The sequence below is a fragment of the Heterodontus francisci genome, chromosome 16 (assembly GCF_036365525.1).
Source record: "Heterodontus francisci isolate sHetFra1 chromosome 16, sHetFra1.hap1, whole genome shotgun sequence".
In the NCBI taxonomy this organism is placed as follows: domain Eukaryota; kingdom Metazoa; phylum Chordata; class Chondrichthyes; order Heterodontiformes; family Heterodontidae; genus Heterodontus; species Heterodontus francisci.
The window spans coordinates 30,816,974-30,838,865 of record NC_090386.1 but is presented as its reverse complement, the minus strand read 5'-3'; the positions used below and the strand labels follow the sequence as shown (position 1 = coordinate 30,838,865).

At 43.8% G+C, this 21,892-nt stretch overlaps 1 protein-coding gene across 8 annotated transcripts in view; it reads right to left on the bottom strand.

The window, feature by feature from the left end:
* The window catches only part of LOC137378036 (engulfment and cell motility protein 2), a 168,772-nt gene that overhangs the window by 31,983 nt on the left and 114,897 nt on the right, over positions 1 to 21,892 (bottom strand). For all 8 annotated transcript variants that reach the window (XR_010976543.1, XM_068048077.1, XM_068048083.1 and 5 more), the window contains 3 exons: positions 19,438 to 19,574; positions 4,808 to 4,971; positions 367 to 479 (listed from right to left, as the gene is read on the bottom strand). Coding sequence is in view for 7 of the 8 variants with exons in the window: in XM_068048077.1 (XP_067904178.1) it covers positions 367 to 479; positions 4,808 to 4,971; positions 19,438 to 19,574 (414 nt within the window). In the remaining variant the exon portion in view is untranslated. The remainder of the gene's footprint in view (positions 1 to 366; positions 480 to 4,807; positions 4,972 to 19,437; positions 19,575 to 21,892) is intronic.

Genomic DNA, 21,892 nt, shown 5'->3' with positions numbered 1-21,892 from the left:
GAAGACACACTGGAAGAGGCAGATTTTGAGGAGGAGAATTTTGAAGGAGACAGACTGGACAGTAAATGAAGGAGTTTAGAGAGAAAGAGGAAGAGACAGAGGGAGAAAATGACAGAGAGGGGTCAGACAGAGAGGAGGCTGAGACAGTCAGGAGGAGGCAGATACAGAGTGATAGAATGTTCCTCAGAGTGCAAGGCTAGGCGAACTGAATGTTCTGTCATTGAAGGTGGGGACGGAGAAATGCACGGATCAGAGTACTACCCTGCACAGTCAATCAGGTGCTAGTTGTTCATAAACAATAATCACACACAAGATTTTAACCACACAGCACAGTGCACTACCCATAGCAAACAAACAAACCAGTACCTTGCCGCCTGCGGTTGCTGATTTTACGGAAGCTCGTACCCTCGCACAGCCGGTTCAGACGCTGCTGTTTGATGAGCTCCATCACTTCAGGCTGAATCTTCTCCCGCAGCTCACTGGGAACAGAGAATTTCAAGTCAGCACATATGCAGCAACCAGCAGCACCTGGTCAGTACCACACAGAGGAAGGAAAGTCTCGCTCCATTACATATTGAGAAAAGCATGTACCAAGTAACAAAATACTGTGGGATTTTACAAATCATCACTTCTGAGGGATACCTGACCAATTGGAGGATGTTGACAGTGAAGGAACCCAATGACGTCAATGTTCAGGAGCACCCTCCATGAATTCCATTGAAAAAAAAGGATCATGACTCTCAATTAGTCTGAGAGCAAATCCCGAGCAAAGTGACCAATGTTCCCTCTAATTTCCCTTTGATGTGCACGACCTGTTTGTTGCACAGCACGGTCTCTGTAAGATTGCCGAACACATCTTAAAGGGACCGCTTCTTGTGTGGGGCCTGTTTGCCCCCTGTGCAGCAAGTTCTGGACTGCTGTGCAGCGGTGCATCTTAGAGGGAATGTTGAAAGTGAACCTGGAAAAATACATTGCTGGCTAGATGTTGGCACTGCTGACTGCTCCTCATGAGGTGATATCCAAAAACTTCTTGTTACATAGGATAAAAGCAAAATATAACGGATGCCGGAAATCTGAAATAAAAACAGGAAGTTCTGGAAATACTCAGCAGGCCTGGCAGCATCTAGGGAGAGAGAAAGAGTTAACGTTTCAGGTCATAGAGTTTTACAGCACAGAAACAGGCCCTTCGGCCCAATGCGCCTGCGCCGACCATCAAGCACCCATCCAATCCAATCCCATTTCCAGCACTTGGCCCGTAGCCTTATAGGCTATGGAGTTTCAAGTGTTCATCTAAATAATTCTTAAATGTTGTGAAGGTTCCTGCCTCTACCACCTCTTCAGGCATTGTGTTCCAGATTCCAACCATCCTCTGAGTGGAAAAATGTTTCCTCAACTCCCCTCTAAACCTCCTGCCCCTTACATTAAATCTATGCCCCCTGGTTATTGAGCCCTCCCCTAAGGGAAAAAGTTCCTTCCTATCTATCCTATCAATGCCCCTCATAATTTTGTATACCTCAATCAGGTGCCCCCACAGCCTTCTCCAAGGAAAACACCACCAGCCTATCTAGTCTCTCTCCATAAGTGAAATGCTCCAGCCCAGACAACATCCTGGTGAATCTCCCCTGCACCCTCTCCAGTGCAATTACATCTTTCCTATAGTGTGGTGACCAGAACTGTACACAGTACTCCAGCTGTGGCCTAACTAGCGTTTTATTCAGCTGTAACATAATCTCCCTGCTCTTATATTCTATGCCTCAGCTAATAAAGGCAAGTATCCCATATTATCTACTTGTGCTGCTTCAGTGATCTATGGACAAGCACCCCAAGGTCCCTCTGAACCTCCCTAGGGTCCTACCATCCATTGTATATTCCCTTACCTTGTTAGTTCTCCCAAAATGCATCACCTCACACTTCTCAGGATTAAACTCCATCTGCACTGCTCCGCCCATCTTACCAGCCCATCTATATCGTCCTGTAATCTAAAGCTTTCCTCCTCACTATTTACAACACCAACCATTTTCGTGCCGTCTGCGAACTTACTGATCATACCTCCTATATTCACATCTAAATCATTAATGTACACTACAAACAGTAAGGGTCCCAGCACCGATCCTTGCAGTACTCCACTGGTCACAGGCCTCCATTCGCAAAAACATCCCTTGACCATCACCCTCTGCCTCCTTTCACTAAGCCAATTTTGGATGCAATTTGCCAAATTACCCTGGATCCCATGGGCTCTTACCTTCTTAACCAATCTCCCATGCGGGACCTTATCAAAAGCCTTACTGAAGTCCATGTAGACTACATCAACTGCCTTACCCTCATATACAAATCTAGTCACCTCCTCGAAAAATTCAATCAAATTTGTTAGACACATAATCCCCCTGACAAAGCCATGCTGACTATCCCTGATTAATCCCTGCCTCTCCAAGTGGAGATTAATCCTGTCTCAGAATTTTTCCAATAATTTCCCTACCACTGATGTTAGACTCACAGGCCTGTAATTACCTGGTTTATCCCTGCTACCCTTCTTGAATAATGGTACCACATTCGCTGTCCTCCAATCCTCTGGTACCTCTCCTGTGGCCAGAGAGGATTTGAAAATTTGTGTCAGAGCCCCTGCTATCTCCTCCCTTGCCTCACATAGCAGCCTGGGATACATCTCATCTGGGTCTGGGGATTTATCCACCTTTAAGCCCGCTAATACAGCTAATACTTCCTCCTTTTCAATGCTAATTTGATCAAGTATATCACAATCCCCTTCCCTGATCACTACACCTACATCGTCCCTCTCCATAGTGAACACAGATGAAAAGTAATCATTTAAAACCTCACCTATGTCCTCCAGCTCTACACACAGATTGCCTCTTTGATCCCTAATGGGCCCCACTTTTTCCCTGGTTCTCCTCTTGCCCCTAACATACTTGTAAAACGCCTTGGGACTTTCCTTTATCTTGTCTGCCAGTGATTTTTCATGCCCCCTCTTCACTCTCCTAATTACTTTTTTTTTTTAAGTACTCCCCTACACTTTCTATATTCCTCTAGGGCCTCCGCTGGTTTCAGCGCTCTGAATCTGCCATAAGCCTCCTTTTTTTCCCCCTTATCCAATCCTCTAGATCCCTCGACATCCAGGGTTCCCTTGACTGGTTGGTCCTACTCTTCACCTTTACAGGAACATGCTGGACCTGAACCCTCACTATTTCCTTTTTGAATGACTCCCACTGGTCTGATGTAGACTTTCCGATAAGAAGCTGCTCCCAGTCCACTTTGGTCAGATCCTATTTTATCATATTGAAAGGTCTGTGACCTTTCATCAGAACTGGCAAAGGTTAGAAATGCGATAGGCATTGAGCAAGTGAAAAGGGAGAGTGAAAAGAAGAACAAAAGGGAAGGTGTGTGATAGGATGGAGGGCAGGAGAAATTAAGTGACAAAGATGTTACGGAACAAAGGCAAAGGGAGTGCTAATAGTTGTATTAAATACAAAGCATTTGTCCAGAGACAGTGTTTATTGCAGAATAACGAACTGCTCTGTCCAAAAACAAAAACCTGAAAAACAAGTTTAAGACAGGCCCGTTAAAAAAACAAACAAAATAAGACAGTCATGCTCTGAAATTGTTGAACTCAATGTTGAGTCCAGAGGTTGTAGAGTCGGAAGATGAGGTGCTGTTCTTCGAGCTTGCATTGAGGTTCATTGGAACACTGCAGCAGGCCAGGGTCAGAAATGTTGGCGTGGGAGAGCAGGGTGGTGAATTAAAATGGCAAGCAACCGGAAGCTTGGATCACGCTTGCAGACTGAGTGGAAGTTTTCCACAAAGCGGTCACCCAATGTGCGTTTGATCTCCCCAATGTAGAGGAGACCGCATTGTGAGTGGTGAATACAGTATACTAAATTGAAAGAAGTACAAGTAAATCGCTGCTTCACCTGGAAGGAGTGTTTGGGGCCTTGGATGGTGAGGAGAGAGGAGATAAAAGGGCAGGTATTACACCTCCTGCGATTGCATGGGAAGGTGGGGAATGTGTCGGGGGTGATGGAGGAGTGGACAAGGGTGTCATGGAGAGAACGATTCTTTTGAAATGCTGACAGGGGATGGGAAGGGAAGATGTTTTGTGGTGGCACCGCGCTGGAGGTGGCAGAAATGGCGGAGGATGATCCTTTGGATGTGGAGGTTGGTGGGGTGGAAAGGGAGGACAAGGGGAACCTCGTCATGGTTCTAGAAGGGAGGGGAAGGGGTGAGGGCCGAAGTGCAGGAAATGGGTCGGACACGGGTCATGTTGTTCCACAGGACCTTTCTCAAAAATATCTGAAAGCTCTTTACAATGCAGTGACTGTTAAGCAGGCAAACATAGCAGCCATTTTGCACACAGAAGTATACCACAAACATCAATGAGAAGAATGTCCAATTAATCTGTTTTTTGGTAGTACTGGGTGAAGGAGGAATGTTACAGGAATCCCTATTCTTCTTCAAATACTACTGTGGGATCCTTAACATCTACGTGAATGACAAATGCAGGCTGATGGTTCCACACTTCAGCTGAAGGACCACAGCTTTTGGTATTGCAGCACTCCCTCAAAGTGACACTGGAGTATCAGCCTAGTTTGTATGGTGAAGTTTGAGAGTGGGCTTGGATGCATGAATTTTCAACTCAAATGGCAAGCCCACTATCAAATGAACCAAGTTGACATCAGAACAGCTTAGTGCCCAAGAAGGAAACAAGGAATGCACTGAATAAAATGCAATCCCTCACTATCAATTACATAACCTGCACCAAGTGTGGGTGAAGGGGAAGAATAAAAGAATAACATACACAATTGGCGGTGACTGGAAGTCATCCTGGCTCATTCTCTCAGATTGCCGCAACCTCAGGATCTCTGAGTAACTCAGGCAACGGACTTTACTCTTGAACTGATCCAGAGAGTTTGGCTTTGTGCTCAGGGACCTTGTTATTTGTTCACGCACCACCTGCATGACCTGCAACGAGAGGGAGAGATGAAATCTGGTTACCTGCAGCCAAGGAAAACGTACAGCATGGTGACATTTATATCTAGCATCATGATACGGCTAAGTGACATGTGCTACCTGGAAAACCTACAAAAGCAAGCAGAACAGGGAATCCTTCTCCAGTTACTTGCTATTGTATCCAGCCAGCAATTATAAAGAATTTACAGTACAGAAACAGGCCATTCGGCCCAACTAGACTATGCTGATATAAAAGCAAGAAATGCTGGAAATACTCAACAGGTCTGGCAGCATCTGTGGAGCGAGAAGCAGTGTTAACGTTTCAGGTCAATGACCCTTCTTCAGGACTGGACCTGCTGAGTATTTCTAGCATTTCTTGTTTTTATTTCAGATTTCCAGCATCTGCAGTATTTTGCTTCTATTTTAGTCTATGCTGATGTTTATTACTCCACACTGGCCTCCTCCCAGCCTACTTAATCTAACCCTATCAACATATACTTCTTTTTCTTTACCTCTTATGTGTGTATCAGCTTCCCCTTAAATGCATCTATGGAATTTGCCTCAACTACTCCATGTGGTAAAAAGTTCTACATTCGGAACACTCTCTGGGTAAATAAGATTCTCCTGAATTCCCTATGGGATTTATTAGTGACTATTTATGTCCCCTAGTTTTGATCTCCCACAAGCGGAAATCTTCTCTACATCAATCCTATCAAACCCCCTTCCCTAAAGTTAAAGACCCCTATCAGGTCACCCCTCAGACTTCTCTTTTCTAGAGAAAAAAAGCCCAGTCTCTTCACTCTTCCCTGATAGGCATAACTTCTCAGTTCTGGTATCATCCTTGCAAATCTTTTTAGAGTCTTTACATCCGATTTGTAATATGGAGACCAGGAATCTGCACAGTACTCTCATGGTTTGGAATTTCTTTGTACATGTGCTGATTAAGCATTTCCCTCTGGAGACGAGTTCAAAGTGCACCCCACTACAAACTGTAGCTCCCCAGGGATACATGGAGCTCCTTCCCATCAGTGACATCAACATAATAGTCTGAAGACACAGAGAACCAAATACCCTCCAATTCACACATCATTCCATCCAAATAGATCATTGTCACCGAGTCAAGATCCTGGAACACCTTCCCTCAAAGTACTGTGGCATATGAACACCAGTGGTTCAAGAAAGCTGCCCATCAACACCTTCTCAAGAGCAACTAGGGGAATAAATGCCAACCTTGCCAGCAACACCCAAAACCAGAGAATGAACTTAAAAAAAAAAATGGCAGGTCTCAACGATATAAGAAATTTGATGTTAAAAAGGATCAGATGGTATTTACAATTTCCTCCCAGAGAATAGACATGCAATTTGTACAGAAGGGGCACCCTAAGATTTTCTTCACCTTTAACCAATTTTTAAAAAAACACTGAAATTAGGCAAGTTCCCTCAGAATTTTCCCATGGCTCCCTTCAATGTGCACATCCAATTTACGTTACTTCTCTCTGCTCTCCAAGTACCAAACATCTTATATAAAGTCCCATTATAATTTCTCTCAATCACCCAATTCCCATTCTCAATTGCATTTCCAGTATTCTGCCCCTTCACACTCACCAGTACCCTCATTCTGCCCCTTCACACTCACCAGCACCCTCATTCTGCTCCTTCACACTCACCAGCACCCTCATTCTGCCCCTTCACACTCACCAGTACCCTCATTCTGCCCCTTCACACTCACCAGCACCCTCATTCTGCCCAATCACACTCACCAGTACCCTCATTCTGCCCCTTCACACTCACCAGCACCCGCATTCTGCCCAATCACACTCACCAGTACCCTCATTCTGCCCCTTCACACTCACCAGCACCCGCATTCTGCCCAATCACACTCACCAGTACCCTCATTCTGCTCCTTCACACTCCAGTACCCTCATTCTGCTCCTTCACACTCACCAGCACCCGCATTCTGCCCAATCACACTCACCAGTACCCTCATTCTGCTCCTTCACACTCACCAGTACCCTCATTCTGCCCCTTCACACTCACCAGTACCCTCATTCTGCCCCTTCACACTCACCAGTACCCTCATTCTGCCCCTTCACACTCACCAGTACCCTCATTCTGCCCCTTCACACTCACCAGTACCCTCATTCTGCCCCTTCACACTCACCAGCACCCTCATTCTGCCCCTTCACACTCACCAGCACCCTCATTCTGCCCCTTCACACTCACCAGCACCCGCATTCTGCCCCTTCACACTCACCAGTGCCTCCTCTTCCCCATTAACCCTACAAATGCCATGTCTACCCAACTGACCAATTCGCTACCACAAATCGCTCTCCTTCCTGGTCTGCTCATTCTCACATTCCACCTGCCCCCCCTTCAATCTGCATTGTTTCTTTTCTGGCCCAATCTAGCAATCCCCATCACTTCAAGCTGATCATTGACAAGGTTAAAATGAGCAACAGTGTGGTACAAAACTAGAAAAATCGTCTCTTGCACACATACTCTTATCCTCATTCCCACCCCACACCCACAACATGCATCAAATTGAAGTCATTAAATGTCCAACCTCTTACTAGATGATATTCAGCATTAGAAACCTAACCATGTGGACAATTACAGCACTCTTCCCCAATTTAGTAGCACTCACCAGAACGAGTATCCAGCATTGTTTACAAGCCACATAGTCAGGTTCACTTGCTATCACACAGTGTCCATACAATGTATACTGTATGAACTCAATGTATGACTGTGTGTTACAACTACATAGCAACTGCAGCAAAAGAGAGTGCGCCTGAGATCCGGTCTCATAGTGACAGTCTGGAATCCTGCTAAGGGAAACTCAGTCTTTGAAGAGCTGTTGGCAGGGTTTGCTCTGCATGTGGGTGTGTCTCAGCTGTTTTACTCCGTTGATGAGAGTGTTTTCATGCCACAATCAGTAGAGGAGGCAGTCTGTGTCACAGCAGGGTTCCCACTGCTGAATCTCGGAAAACACTCAAACCAGGTTCAGGTGCGAGTGTTGCTGGTTGGATTTGGTGGGGGAGGTGGGGGAGGGGTGTGGGGTGTGGTTGGTTGGTGCTGCACAGTCATTGCTATACAGCATTAAAACCGGACATGACAAAAAAAATCAGAATGGCACAATTCAATAATTCCAGCAGGCTTGCAAGACATGACCCATTACATCGAAGACTTTGCTGACTGCTCCCTATGATACCCGAGCTATTTAAGTGCACATTGATAGAATCCTATCGAAGGCCTTTAAAACACTTGCCCCCTTTTATGGGCGTTAGGCAAACCACTTATGCTTTACTCCTTCTTTGATCACTAATTCCTCTTAGTTCCTGAAAGATTCCAGAATGTATCCCAACTAGCCCAGGAGTGGGTACTGAATCCTTCCAATTTTTTGCATAATGCATTCTTTGACACATACCATAAACAGAAAGTAGCATTCAGACACATTGGGACTGGAACCTTTTTTATATAGAGTCTCCCTTTGTGAAAACTGATGTGAGGAATCCATCCAATTTATTGGTCACATACTGATCCTCTGTTATAATCCACAGTATGAGTGCCTCAAGTACCCAGATCTAGGATGAGAAATCTGGGTGCAGGGCCTGAGACGATGATTGCAGTCCATTTGGTCAGTCCTAAAGGTAAAAATTATACCCCACCTCTTATTTCCCTCACTCATTCTTTTGCCGACACCAATCTAGTGGGCATTCGGTGCTGACAATTCTATATCTGGGCACAGTGCATTCAGCGAGGGTCCTGGTCTCACAGACCTGGTTAGAGGGTTTAGATCAGGAGTGCTGTGCTATTTTAAATTCATGCAAGGAGCAATGGGGAGGTTGATTAGAGTGGTATCGCCCCATTTACACCAACACAGCTGCATCTTTGTTTCCATGGTAACTGCAAAGACTGGGAGAATGTGGTCCCTGACAAGCCTGGCACCAAGTTACAGCAAACACTTCTGATAGTAATTACACCCAAGTAACATCCATGCTGCAATATTGCTGGCACCTGGTGGAATCAATGCAGAGAGATCCAAGCAGCAGGAGCACATTGATTAAAGGGATTGCAACAAAATGTGTTCTCAAACCCTGACTCACTTTATCAGCAGTAACTAGTCCTAAAACCCTCAATGTCAAAGGCCTGCCAGCAAGACCGTTAACAAAATTAATCAGGATTACAGGAATACTGTATGAACACAATGTACCATGGGAAAATATTACAGCACATCTGCAAGTAACAGAGAGAGAGACAGAGAGAGGACAGACAGAGAGAGAGACAGAGAGAATGTGTGTGTCTCAGAGACAGAGGAAAAGAGCATGACTAGAGAGGAAAAGAATAGTCCTCAAAATGCATATTTAAATAGCTAATTATACAGACAGACTCGATTACTTACTTAATCTATTCCCTTACGAGCCAATATAGTAAGTTGCTTTTCATAAAAAAGAGGGAGGGGTACAGAAAAAGAAAAAAATGTCAATAGTGGGAAATTGAAGCGAGAGAGTGAAAGCCAAAGAACATGAGAGAATGAATGTGGTTTAAAAGAATAGAAAAATGAAGACCACCTCAAAGAGCAAAGAAATCCAAGCCCTAAAACACCACAGGAAAGTCAAAATACTCACCCAGTAGGTCTGGTGTCCATCTCTGTAAGCAGAGAGCTGTCTGAGGAGTGAACAATCAGCCACTCAAACACTGTTGTTGAACTCAAGCAGAACAGGAATGATATACTCCGACAGTGGGGTGTGGCAAAGAGCTCAATGAGCTGTGAAATCTCACTCCATCTCTGCCCCCATCATCTCATTAACACTTCCTGCACCAAATCTACTGCTCAGCGATCTTCAGTACAAGGTTCTGTGACGTGTCAGCTCTTTGAAGACTGCAGCACATGGAGCTTTCACAAGTTACATAATCCAAGAGTGTGTGTGAATAAACTAATTTCCGAAATAAATGAACGGACCAACATCACTTACAGGGGCATTTTAATGAATCTTTATTGGGGACAGGTAGGGCAATAAATCTCCCAGGGCAATTTTTCTTTATACTTCCACTCACTTGCCCCAAATTTCGGTTCCCTCTCTTGACTGATTCCGTGGTGTGATTCCACAGCTGTCATGGAATGCTGGCCTTGATATATCAAGACGATAAGAGTATAACTGGGTAGTAGCTACAACTATAGAAAGCCCTGGGTGGATCACACCTGGAGTACTGTGAGCAGCCCTGGACACCACACCTTAGGAAGGATATAGTGGTCTTGGACAGAGTGCAGTGTAGATTTACTAGAATGATACTTGGTCTCCAAGAGTTAAGCTACGAGGAGAGATTAAACAAACTAGGGTTGTATGCCCTAGAATTTAGAAGGTTAAGGGGTGATTTGATTGAAGTTTTCAAAATATTAAGGGGAATGGATAGGCGAGATAGAAAGAAACTATTCCTGCTGGTGGGGGAGTCTGGGACTATGAGGCATAGTCAAAAAATTTGAGCCAGACCTTTCAGGAGTGAGAAAAGGATGGTATGCGTCTGAAAGTGTCTGAAAATGGCAATTGTACAAGATCAATTGTTAATTAAACCTGAGATTGATAGATTTTTGTTATCCAAGGGTATTAAGGGATATGGGGCAAAGGCAGGGATATGGAGTTAGGTTGCAGATCAGCCATGATCTCATTGAATGATGGAACAGACTCGAGGGGTTAAATGGCCTACACGTGTTGCGATGTTTCTTTACATTACTCAAGTGGTATGAGCCTAGACAAAGAGTGTTGGGTGGCTATTTCACTATAGGGGACAACTGTAGCCCTTTATAGCCACCCAGGAGATCAACAGGCCGGTAATCAAACCCAAGATGTTATGACTTTGTAACAACTAGTATAATTACTGAACAACTGGGGGACCTCAGTGCACACCACAGGCACAGTAGTTACGACACTGGATTAGCAAATAAAATTCCATGGTTATATTCTAAAATGGAATTAAATAAATCTGGTAATTGGTTGGCTGGCACCACAACAGTGACCATGAAAGCTGCTGAATTGTCCTAAAAACTCAACCAGGAAGGGAAGGGAACCTGCTCTCAGACTTGGCCACACGTGACCTCTATCCACATTATGCGGATGAATCTTAAATGCCATCTGAAGTCCCCAGTAAAGCAATTCAGCTCTACAACCAGTTCCTTGAAAGTGGCCTGTCAGTATCTTCTCAGGGAAATTAGCGAGGGGCAATAAATGCAGCCTTGATATTACTGCCCACATCCGAAGAACAAGAACAAAACTCAAACAGATCCATTCATCCAGACCTTGACATACTGGGTCGTGTAAAGCTACATAAGAACACAAGAATATGAGAAATAGGAGCAGAAGTAGGCCATTCGGCCCATCGAGCCTGCTCTGCCATTCAAGAAGATCGTGGCTGATTTGATTATGGCCTTAACTCCATTTCCATGCCTGTTCCCCATAACCCTTTACACCCCTGTAGATCAAATATCTGTCCAGCTCAGCCTTGAGTATATTCAATGACCTAGCCCCCACTGCTCTCTGGGGCAGAGAATTCCAAAGATTGATGACCCTCAGAAGAAATTCCTCCATCTCCATCTTAAATGGGAGGCCCTTGATTTTGAAACTGTGTCCCCAAGTTCTACATTTCCCTCCACCACCCCAGCCCGAGGGGAAATATCTTCACAGCATCTACCTTGTCAAGCCCCCTCAGGATCTTATATGTTTCAATAAGATCACCTCTCATTCTTCAAAACTTCACTGAGTATAGGCCCAACCTGCTCAACCTTTCTTCAAAAGACAACCCCTTCATCCCAGGAATCAACCGAGTGAACCTTCTCTCAACAGCCTCCAATGCAAGTATATCCCTCCTTAAATAAGGAGATCAAAACTTCTCTCACCAATGTCCTATACAGCTGTAGTAAGACTTTCCCATTTTTATACTCCATCCCCCTTGCAATAAAAGACAACATTCCATTTGCCTTCCTAATTACTGGCTGTACCTGCATGCTAACCTTTTGATTCAAGTATGAGAACACCCAGCTCCCTCTGCACCACAGCATTCTGCAGTCTCTCTCGATTTAGATAATATTCTTTTTTATTATTCCCAACAAAGTGGACAACTTCACATTTTCCCACATTATAATCCATCTGCCAAATTTTTGCCCACTCACATAACCTATCTATATCACTTTGCAGACACTTTGTCTCCTTCTCAACTTGCCTTCATATCTTTGTATCAGCAGCAAATTTGGCAACAATACACTTGGTCCTTTCATCCAAGTCATTAATCTAGATTGTAAATAGTTGAGGCCTCAGCACTGATCCTTGTGGCACAGCACTAGTTACAGTTTGCCAACCTGAAAATGACCCATGTATCCTTGCTTTGTTTCCTGTTAGTTAGCCAGTCCTCTGTCCATGCTAATATATTACCCCCAACACCATGAGCTCTTATCTTGTGTAGTAACCTTTTATGTGACACCTTATCAAATGCCAAATACACTACATCTACTGGTTTCCCTTTACCCACTCTGCTTATTACATCCTCAAAGAACTCTAATAAATTTGTTAAACACAATTTTCCTTTAACAAAACCATTTTGGCTCTGCTTGATTGTATTATGATTTTCTAAATGTCCTGCTACTACTCCTTGATGATGGATTCCAGCATTTTCCCAATCACAGGTGTTAGACTAAGTGGTCTATAGTTTCCTGGTTTCTGTCTCCTTCCTTTCTTGAATCTGCTGGGACCTTTCTAGAATCCAGAGAATTCTGGAAGATTACAACCAATGCATCCACTATCGCTGCAGTCACTTCTTTTAAGACCCTAGGATGCAGGCCATCAGGTCCAGGGGACTTGTCAGCCTTTAGTCCTGTTGGTTTGCCTAGTACTTTTTCTCTAGTGATAGCGATTGTTTAAAGTCTCTCCCTCCCTTTTGTCCTTTGATTTCCTATTCTTCTTGGGATTTTTTTTCTGTCTTCTTCCATGAAGATAGATACAAAATAGTTGTTCAAAGTCTCTGCCATTTCCTTGTTTCCTATAATGAATCCCCCAGTCTCATCCTCTAAGGGACCAATACTTACTTTGGCTACTCTCTTCCTTTTTATATACTAGTAGAAGCCCTTACTGTCAGTTTTTCTATTTCTCGATAGTTTACTTTCATTCTAATTTCTCCCTTTTTAAAAAAAAAAGTCATCCTCTGCTGGTTCTAAAATTTTCCCACTCTTCTGGCCTACCAATAATCTGCACAGCATTGTACACCTTTTCTTTCAATTTAATACCATCCTTAACTTACTTAGTTAGCCATGGGATGGTGGATCCTTCTTAGAGTCTTTCTTTGTCAATGGTATATATCTTTTTTGAGAGTTATGAAATATCTCCTTAAATATCTGCCACTGTTTCTCTACTGTCTTACCTTTTAACCTATTTCCCCAGTCCACTGTAGCCAACTGTCTTCATACCTTTGTAATTGCTGTTTAAGTTTAGGACACTAGTTTCAGACTTGGGGTTCTCACCCTCAAACTGAATGTGAAATTCCATCATGTTATGATTACTCTTGCCTAGAGGATCCTTTACTATTAAATCATTAACTAATTCGGTCTCATTACACACTACCAGCCAGTTCCCTGGTTGTTTCCATAGAACCATAGAAAAGTTACAGAATAGAAAGAGGCCATTCAACCCATCGTGTCTGCACCGGCTGAAAAAACGAGCTGCCCAATCTAATTCCACCTTCCAGCACCTGGTCTGTAGCCTTGCAGGTCACAGCTCTTCAGGTGCAGGTCCAGGTTCCTTTTAAATGAGTTAAGGGTTTCTGCCTCCACCACCAAGCCGGGCAGCAAATTCCAGACACCCACCACCTTTGGTGAAAAAGTTTTTCCTCATGTCCCTTCTGATCCTTCCATCAATCACCTTAAATCTGTGTTCCATGGTAATTAACCTCTCCGCTAGGGGAAACAGGTCCTTCCTGTTTACTCTATCTAGGTCCCTCATAATTTTGTACATCTCAATTAAGTCACGCCTCAGCCTCCTCTGTCCTAAGGAAAACAACCCTAGAATATCCAATCTTTCCTCATAGCTGCAATTTTCAAGCCCTGGCATTATTCTTGTAAATCTCCTCTGTACTCTCTCCAGAGCAATTATGTCCTTCCTGTAATGTGGTGACCAGAACTGTATGCAATACTCCAGCTGTGGCCTAACCAGTGTTTTATACAGTTCCAGCATTATATCCCTGCTTTTGTATTCTATACTTCAGCCAATAAAGGACAGCATTCCATACCGTATTGTTCTAAGAAACTGTCCCGAATATATTCTATGAACTCATTTCCCAAGGCTACCTTTGTCAATTTAATTTGTCCAATCGATATGAAGGTTACAAGTGCCCACTATTATTGCAGTACATTTCTTACAAGCTGCCCCTAATTACTGGATTCATACTGTCCTACAGTGTAGGTACTGTTAAAACTACTCCGACCAGTGACTTTTTATCCGTTGCTTTTTCTCATCTCCACCCAAACTGATTCTACATCTTGATCTTCCGCAGCAATATAATTTCTCACCACTGTACTGATCTCATCCTTTATTAGCAGAGCTACCCCACCTCCTTTTCTTTTCTTCTTATCCTTTCAAAATGTCAAATACCCCTGAATATTCAGTTCCCAGCCTTGGTCACCTTGCAACCAACTCTCTCTAATGGCCATCATATTCCCATTTATTTCTACTTGTGCTATCAATTTTTCTATCTTGTTACGAGTGCTTCATGCATTCGGATATAGAGACTTTAATTCTGTCTTTTTACCATTTTTCTCTAGTCTGACCCTATTTGCTTGCGCACTCATGTTTCTATCCCTTCCTGTCACCTAATTACCCCTATCGCTACCCTGCACTATTGCCTTGTCCTTTCTCGTTAACTTTCTAAATCTCCCCTCACGTGAACCCTTTCCCCCAACTATTTAATTTAAAACCTTCACTACAGCCCTAGTTATACAATTCGCCAGGAAACTGGTCCCAGTGCAGTTCAAGTGAAGCCCGTCCCAACGGTAGAGCTCCCTCTTTACCCAGTACTGGGGCTAGTGCCCCATGAATTGAAACCCATCTCTAATCAGGGTGCAGCACCGATTTGAAGCCACTGCTGCCATTTTACAATTCCACATCTGAGCCTACGCCCTGCCTTAACCTCACATAGCTAAACACAATATTAAACGACATGAAGGACACCAATCAGCGCTATTTATAGGAATCATGAACTACTTACAGGTTAGTTGCTAGATTATGCCTTCTGAGTGCTAGTGCAATTGTACACTTTTTTGGAGAAAAAGACTTGCTTTTATATAGAGCTTTTCACGACCATCAGACGTCTCAAAGCATTTTACAGTGAATGAAGTACTTTTGAAGTGTGGTCACTGTTGTAATGTAGGAAACTCAGAGGTTTCCTATATTGGCTCTCTCGAATAGACAGTCATTCTTCAATATATCACAGCACAGATTCAGTTCACAAAGGACTCCCATGATTTCTTGCAGCCACAATTAACCTACCCTTTAAAAAGGTGCAGGACGGCTTTAAGCAGCTAGCTACTCGTGATATCGGGCTCCCTAATGATGAGTGCAGCCAATGGACAACGCGGGCAGTGCTGGCTTCACACAGCAATAATGTAAAGCAGGAGATAGCATGAATTTACTGTGCTGTCTGCAACAGAGTGAATGGCCGTGGGTGAATTGCAAACCGCAAACCACACACTCGTTTCAGGTTATCCAATTTAACCCCTGACCTCTCTCACAAAGCTGTTCCTCAAAGGACCCATTAGGTGGAATGACTTTGTTAACAAATAGGGTAACAGGCTCTAACCTGGTTAGGTGAATGGCTTACTGATTCCCAAGTAGAAGGGGCAGAGTTAGGCTCCTGGGGGTAATTCCGACTGTGCAATAATGTAAAATGAATGACAGCAAGTCATTGAGATGAGTCAAGAGATGGGTTTTACATCTCTCCTGAATTTTATTTCTATTGGGATTATGAAGAAAACAACGAAATACTGCTTTCCATGACATCTGTGTCACACATCCGACAAATTTAATCAAACATATTGAATGGCATTTCAGTACACTAGTTCACTCGCTTGTAAAATTCCTGTCTACACTCTGATTTATTGAACTAAAATAAAAAACAAAACTGTTAATGACATGGTTCGAATACTGCTCATTAATCAGTGTGCTGAAAATAGCTCCCAGCAGAGTCTCAGGCCCTCATAATGTGACTGGTACAGCAGAGCAGCAATGCTCCTCGCTCAGATCAATATGCTCCAATTTCATTCAGTAGGAGTACTGTTGAAAGTTGACAGCTAAGCCCTGTTTTTAATTCAGGAAGGAGACAGAAGCGGGGGGTGATCCAACTGGGTCTGCCTCCTCCTTCTCCACTCCAACCAGGATGGAGAACAGGAGGTGTTGCATACCCCGACATGGACACTCACCTGCAGCTGGCAGAATGGACATCAACACCTGCAAAGGGGAAGGGAAATTTATGATGTTGTGGAGGGGTGGGGGGGGGGGGTGGGGAAGGGTCAGGTTGCTGTCGGCGACCTGTGGCAACAGTCCATGACAAGGTAAGTGAGGAAGGGGGAGAGTTGGTAAAGTTTGCGATTATTGTGGGGGAAGAAAACCCGGGGAGGGGGAAGCCTTGAGCAGCAGGAGGAGCCTGTAAAAAGTAAAAGGAGCTTATTAGGATCTGAGACAATGCAGTTCTTTAATTGCTTCAAGGTTCAAATGCACGATGTACTCGGGACACAATTTCGTCATTTAAATTGGGCCCCACTCCTTTGGGATGGGTAACCTTCCCATGCCAGAGTTAAGATGCTGGAAGAAGGTGGCGTGATGGGGGAAAGAGCACGTAGCACAAAACCCCCTTGAATGAGCCTTTCCCGCTGGACTTAAAAATCCCCTTTAGTTTCTCTCTCTGTTAGCTGCACCTTGTGAAGTAAAGCAGAGGTTTGGGAGGACAGAAAGTCCCACAAAAACACGAGGCTGAAAAAGTTTTATTGAATGTAGCGAGCCTGCGTCTGTAATCAAGGGAGTCGGTGCCTACGTTTGGACACTGAGTCTCTGTGTGATAATGGTGGAGCCCAGCAACTCCATACAGACCAGCTGTCAACTTATTATAAATAGGTGTCAGCTGAAATATTGTGTCCAATTCTGGGCACCACACTTTAGGAAGCCTTGGATAAGGTGCAGAGGAGATTTACCAAAATGATACCAGGAATGAGGGACTTCAGTTATGTGGTGATACTGGAGAAGCTGGGATTGTTCTCTATAGAGTAGAGAATATTAAAGGTGAGATTTAATAGAGATATTCAAAATATTGAGGGGTTTTGATAGAGTAAATACGGAGAAACTGTTTCCACTGGCAGAAGGGTGAATAACCAGTCGACACAGAGTTAAGATAATTGTCAAAGGAACCAGAGGGGGGGGGAATGAGGGGCTATTTTTATTACACAGCGAGTTGTTACGCGTGATGCTCGTTTGACGCAGTACTGTGGGCTTGGGGTGAGGAGAAAGCAGATATCAAGATTCCCTCTCCTGATCACCATCAATTGGCATTTACTGGAAAGAGACTCAGGCTCAGTTGTAATATACACTCTATGGTTGACCAACTATCAAGTCACTATCTAAATTTACGACAGAATAGACTCTTGGGAAAGTTACTAGAGTGGAACTGTACCCCAGTTAACCAGAGGAAAAAATTACTGGGATGGAGAAAGGGATTAGAAAGAAAGGCCTTACTGTTGGTACTGGAAGGGTTCAACCTCTGAGCAATTTTGCTGGTGGTGTAACTATAAACGGTGGAGAGGAACCTCACTGTCGCAGCTGGGGCTGGCAGCTATTTTGACAACAGAAGAGCTCCAGAGAATTGCTACCTCCGGTCCCCTGCAATTATGTTACCCTGTAATTTGGGTTGCCAAGGGAACCCAACAAAGATAAGAGGCCAGACAACATCAATTATCCTCCTGCTAAAACTATCAGCACCTCAAGTGCCACAGTCATTTCCACTAAATTCTAATACACAGCCCAGCTGTATTTGCAACGTAACCCATTCAAGAGACGATCATAATGCAAATCTAGACAGTAACTGCAATGAAGAGAGACTTGTATTTATACAGTGCTTTTCACAGCCTCAGGACGTCCCAAGGCACTTTACAGCCAATTAATTACTTCAATCACTGTTGTAATGTAGGAAACATGGCAGCCAATTTGACACAGAAAGCTCCCACAAACAGCAATATGATAATGACCAGATAATCTGTTTTAGTGGTGTTGGCTGATGGATAAATAATGCCCAGGACACCGGCAATAACTCTCCTGTTCTTCTTCAGATAGTGGCATGAGATCATTTACGTCCACCTGAGAGGGCAGATGGGGACTCGGTTTAATGTTACTTCTGAAGTTGGCACCTCCAACAGCGCAGCGCTCCCTCAGCACTGCACTGGAGTGTTAGCCTCGATTATGGGCTCAGGTCCCTGGAGTAGGACTTGAACCCACAATCTTCTGACTCAGAGGCGACAGTGCTACCCAGAGAGCCACAGCTGACACTGGTCAACTATTCAACCAAAGAGGGCATATCACAGTTGAGCCCATTATCACCCATTGTCCACAAAGACACCTTCTACAAGAGCTGAATGTTGGCGATCAGGAGTGGGAACCTTGGCTGATCTTTATACTCTGCCTCTACCCAACTCCTCAGTTGGCGATCCATGTGAACTGCACGGTAATGGGCATTTCTGTTTATACGATTTTCACCTGGAGGCTTGCACTTCCGCTGAAGTTCAACATCTCACCCAAGTGCCCAATCTTAGTCTACGATGCTAAATAAGCATCAGCACGGTATTTAAATCAAAGTGGGCATTACGGCCAAACCCAGTCCTGCCCTGTCTGATGTCATTTCCCAACCCACCCCCCCCACCCCCATAACTAGCCACACACTATCATTCTTTACATAAACACACACACATGGTGGTTACCAATACAGTTAATGTAAAATATTATCAAGACATGATTGTGACATTACAGCCCAAGAAATCTGCATTTCTCAAACCCTGGCCTGTTATGCGTCCCCACTCTCTTCGCTCCACTGCTGGCGACCATGTCTTCAGCTGCTCGGTCCTAAACTCTGAAATTGGTGGCGGATTTACATCCTGTGAAGTACCTTGAGACATTTTACTACATTAAAGGCACTATATAAATCCAAGTTGTTTTTGCTTACTGTGTGTTAATTTCACAATATGTCGTTGTCATTATATATGTACAAACACCCCAGACTCAAGGAACCAGTGTTACAAGCAGCTGTACTGTGGAGGGATATAACACATTCTTGTTTCAGAGCAGAATGGATTATGTTTTGGCATAAATGGATTACAGTTACTGCACAGATTACAATTCAAGTATTCTCGTTTCGCGAGGACTTAACTCACTCTCTACCAGGCTTAGCCAGGTAGCACCATATCACCTTGTTAAAGTCTTCTGATGTTGCTCTCATCTCCTTCCATGTCTTGTTGAGCAGCTGGATGCAGATACAGAAGAACTCCTCAAAAGCTCGATCATGGGTGAAGAACATGGGATGGTACTCATTGCAGCCCTCATTAGCTGCAGCATAAAATATCAACGATTAGATGCCAGAATAACATTTCAACATTTTTATGCAGACTATTCTTACTCAATTAGCCACTCCCAAATAACAAGAAATTTAGAGCGACACCACACCTACCTCATATTGGACACAACAAAATGGGTGATATGGAATTCACTCACCTATAACTTCCAACACCCCTCTCTTCCTCTCAACCTTCCTGCTTTTGTTGTTTCTGCTAGTCAGTGCTCCTGTGAACGCTCCCTTCTCGTTTCAACTGAATTCCAGATTATCTCCATAAATGCTCCTCCTCTTCTTGCACTTTCATGGTGTTGAAATCTAGACTCTTCACACGGTGTCCAATACCAATTCATTTCTCAACCCCACCCCACGAGACCTCAAACCTATTCTGACCTCCCCCAGTCGTCCTTTCCTTTTACAATCTACAGACTTTTAAAATTCAAACTTGGCATCACTTTAGCACTCCAATCCATCTGAATTACTACGTTCAGTTCTGGGCACCGCACCTCAGAAGGAAATATATTAGCTTGATGGTGGCTGCAGTGCAGATTCACCAGAATGATGCACTGGGACTTAAGAGGGTTAAATTCTGCATATACCTGGCTTGTATTCATTTTAGTTTAAGAGGTTGAGGACGATCTGATCGAGGTGTTTAAAATGATTCAGGGATTTGATAGAGTAAAATGATTTCCTCTAGTGAGGGAATTAAGAATGAGGAGACATAAACTTAAAATTAGAGCTAGGCCATTCAGGAGGGAAAGAGTAGTAGAAATCTGGAACTCTATCTCACCCCCCATAAGGATGTGGATGCTGGGGGTCAATTGGAACTTTCAAGAGATTTTTATTGGGTAAGGGATATAGAGCTTAATGCAGGTGAATGGAGTCAAGGGACAGATCAGTTGTAATCTAACTGAATGGCACAGCAGGCTCAAGGGGCTGTACAGCCTACTCCTATTCCTAAGCTCCTATTACCATAGAACTCTGTATTGCATCTTCTGTCCTAATCGTTTTCAGCAAGGCACTTTCCTGCACTATGGACCATGACCCTAAAAAAATGTCAGATGGAGATCCTAAATGGTCGAGGCCTGTACTGAAGCTCTCTTGATGGGCAAAATCACTAATGCTATGTAGAAGGGGCAGGTATTTTGACTACCAAGTAATTGGTGATGTGCAGGTGCCTTTAGAGAGAGTTACACTCCCATTCCTTGTTTTGTCCTTCCAAAATGTATTACTTCAAACTGATCCACATTACATTGTGCCTGGCCATTCCACTAAACTATATCTTCCCAAAGTTTTTGACAGTTGTCACACTTTGCCAAACCTCCCACATTTGCGTCGGCAAATTTCAAGATTGAAATCCAAATCAGTGAGAACAAAAGCCAGATCTCCCTGGATGACGAAAGAGATAGAGAATAAGATGAAGCAGAAAAAAGGTATGCCTGACAGATGTCAGGTTGATAATACATGTGAGAACCAGGCTGAATATAGAAAGTTCAGAGGGAAAGTGAAAAAAAGTAAGAGGAGAAGCAAAGAGAGAGTATAAGAGACCAGCAGCTAATATATAAGGGAATCCAAAACTCTTCTATAGGATTATAATAGTAAAGGGGTGGTAAAAGGATGAGTAGGCCAATTAGGGACCAAAAGGGAATTTACGTGTGGAGGCAGAGGGCATGGCCGAGGTACTAAATGAGTACTTTGCATCTATTTTAACAAGGAAGATGCCAAAGTTGTAGCGAAAGAGGAGGTAATTGAGACACTGGATGGGCTAAAAATTGATAAAGAGGAGGCATTAGAAAGGCTGGCTATACTTAAAGTTGATAAGTCACCAGGACTGGATCAGATGCATCCGAGGGAAGTAAGCGTGGAAAGTGCGGAGGTACTGGTTGTAATCGTTCAATCCTCCTTAGACTCAAGGGTGGTGCCAGAAGTCTGGAGAATTGCAAATGCTACACCCTTGTTCAAAAACGGGTGCAAGCATAAATCCAGCAAACACAGGCCAGTCAGTTAAACCTCGGTGGTGGGAAAGCTTTTAGACGTGATTGATAATTTGGGCCTGGACTGTCACTTGGACAAATACACATTAATTAAGCAAAGCCAGCACAGATTTGTTAAAGTGCTGAACAACTTGATTGATTTTTTAATGAGATACAGCGAATTGAGGAGGGTAAGGCAGTTGATGTGGTGTACATGGATTTACATGGATTTCCAAAAGGCATTTGATAAAGTGCCACATAACAGGCTTGTCAGCAAAGTTAAAGCCCATGGAATAAAAAAGAGACAATGACAGCATGGATACGAAGTTGGCCAAGTGACA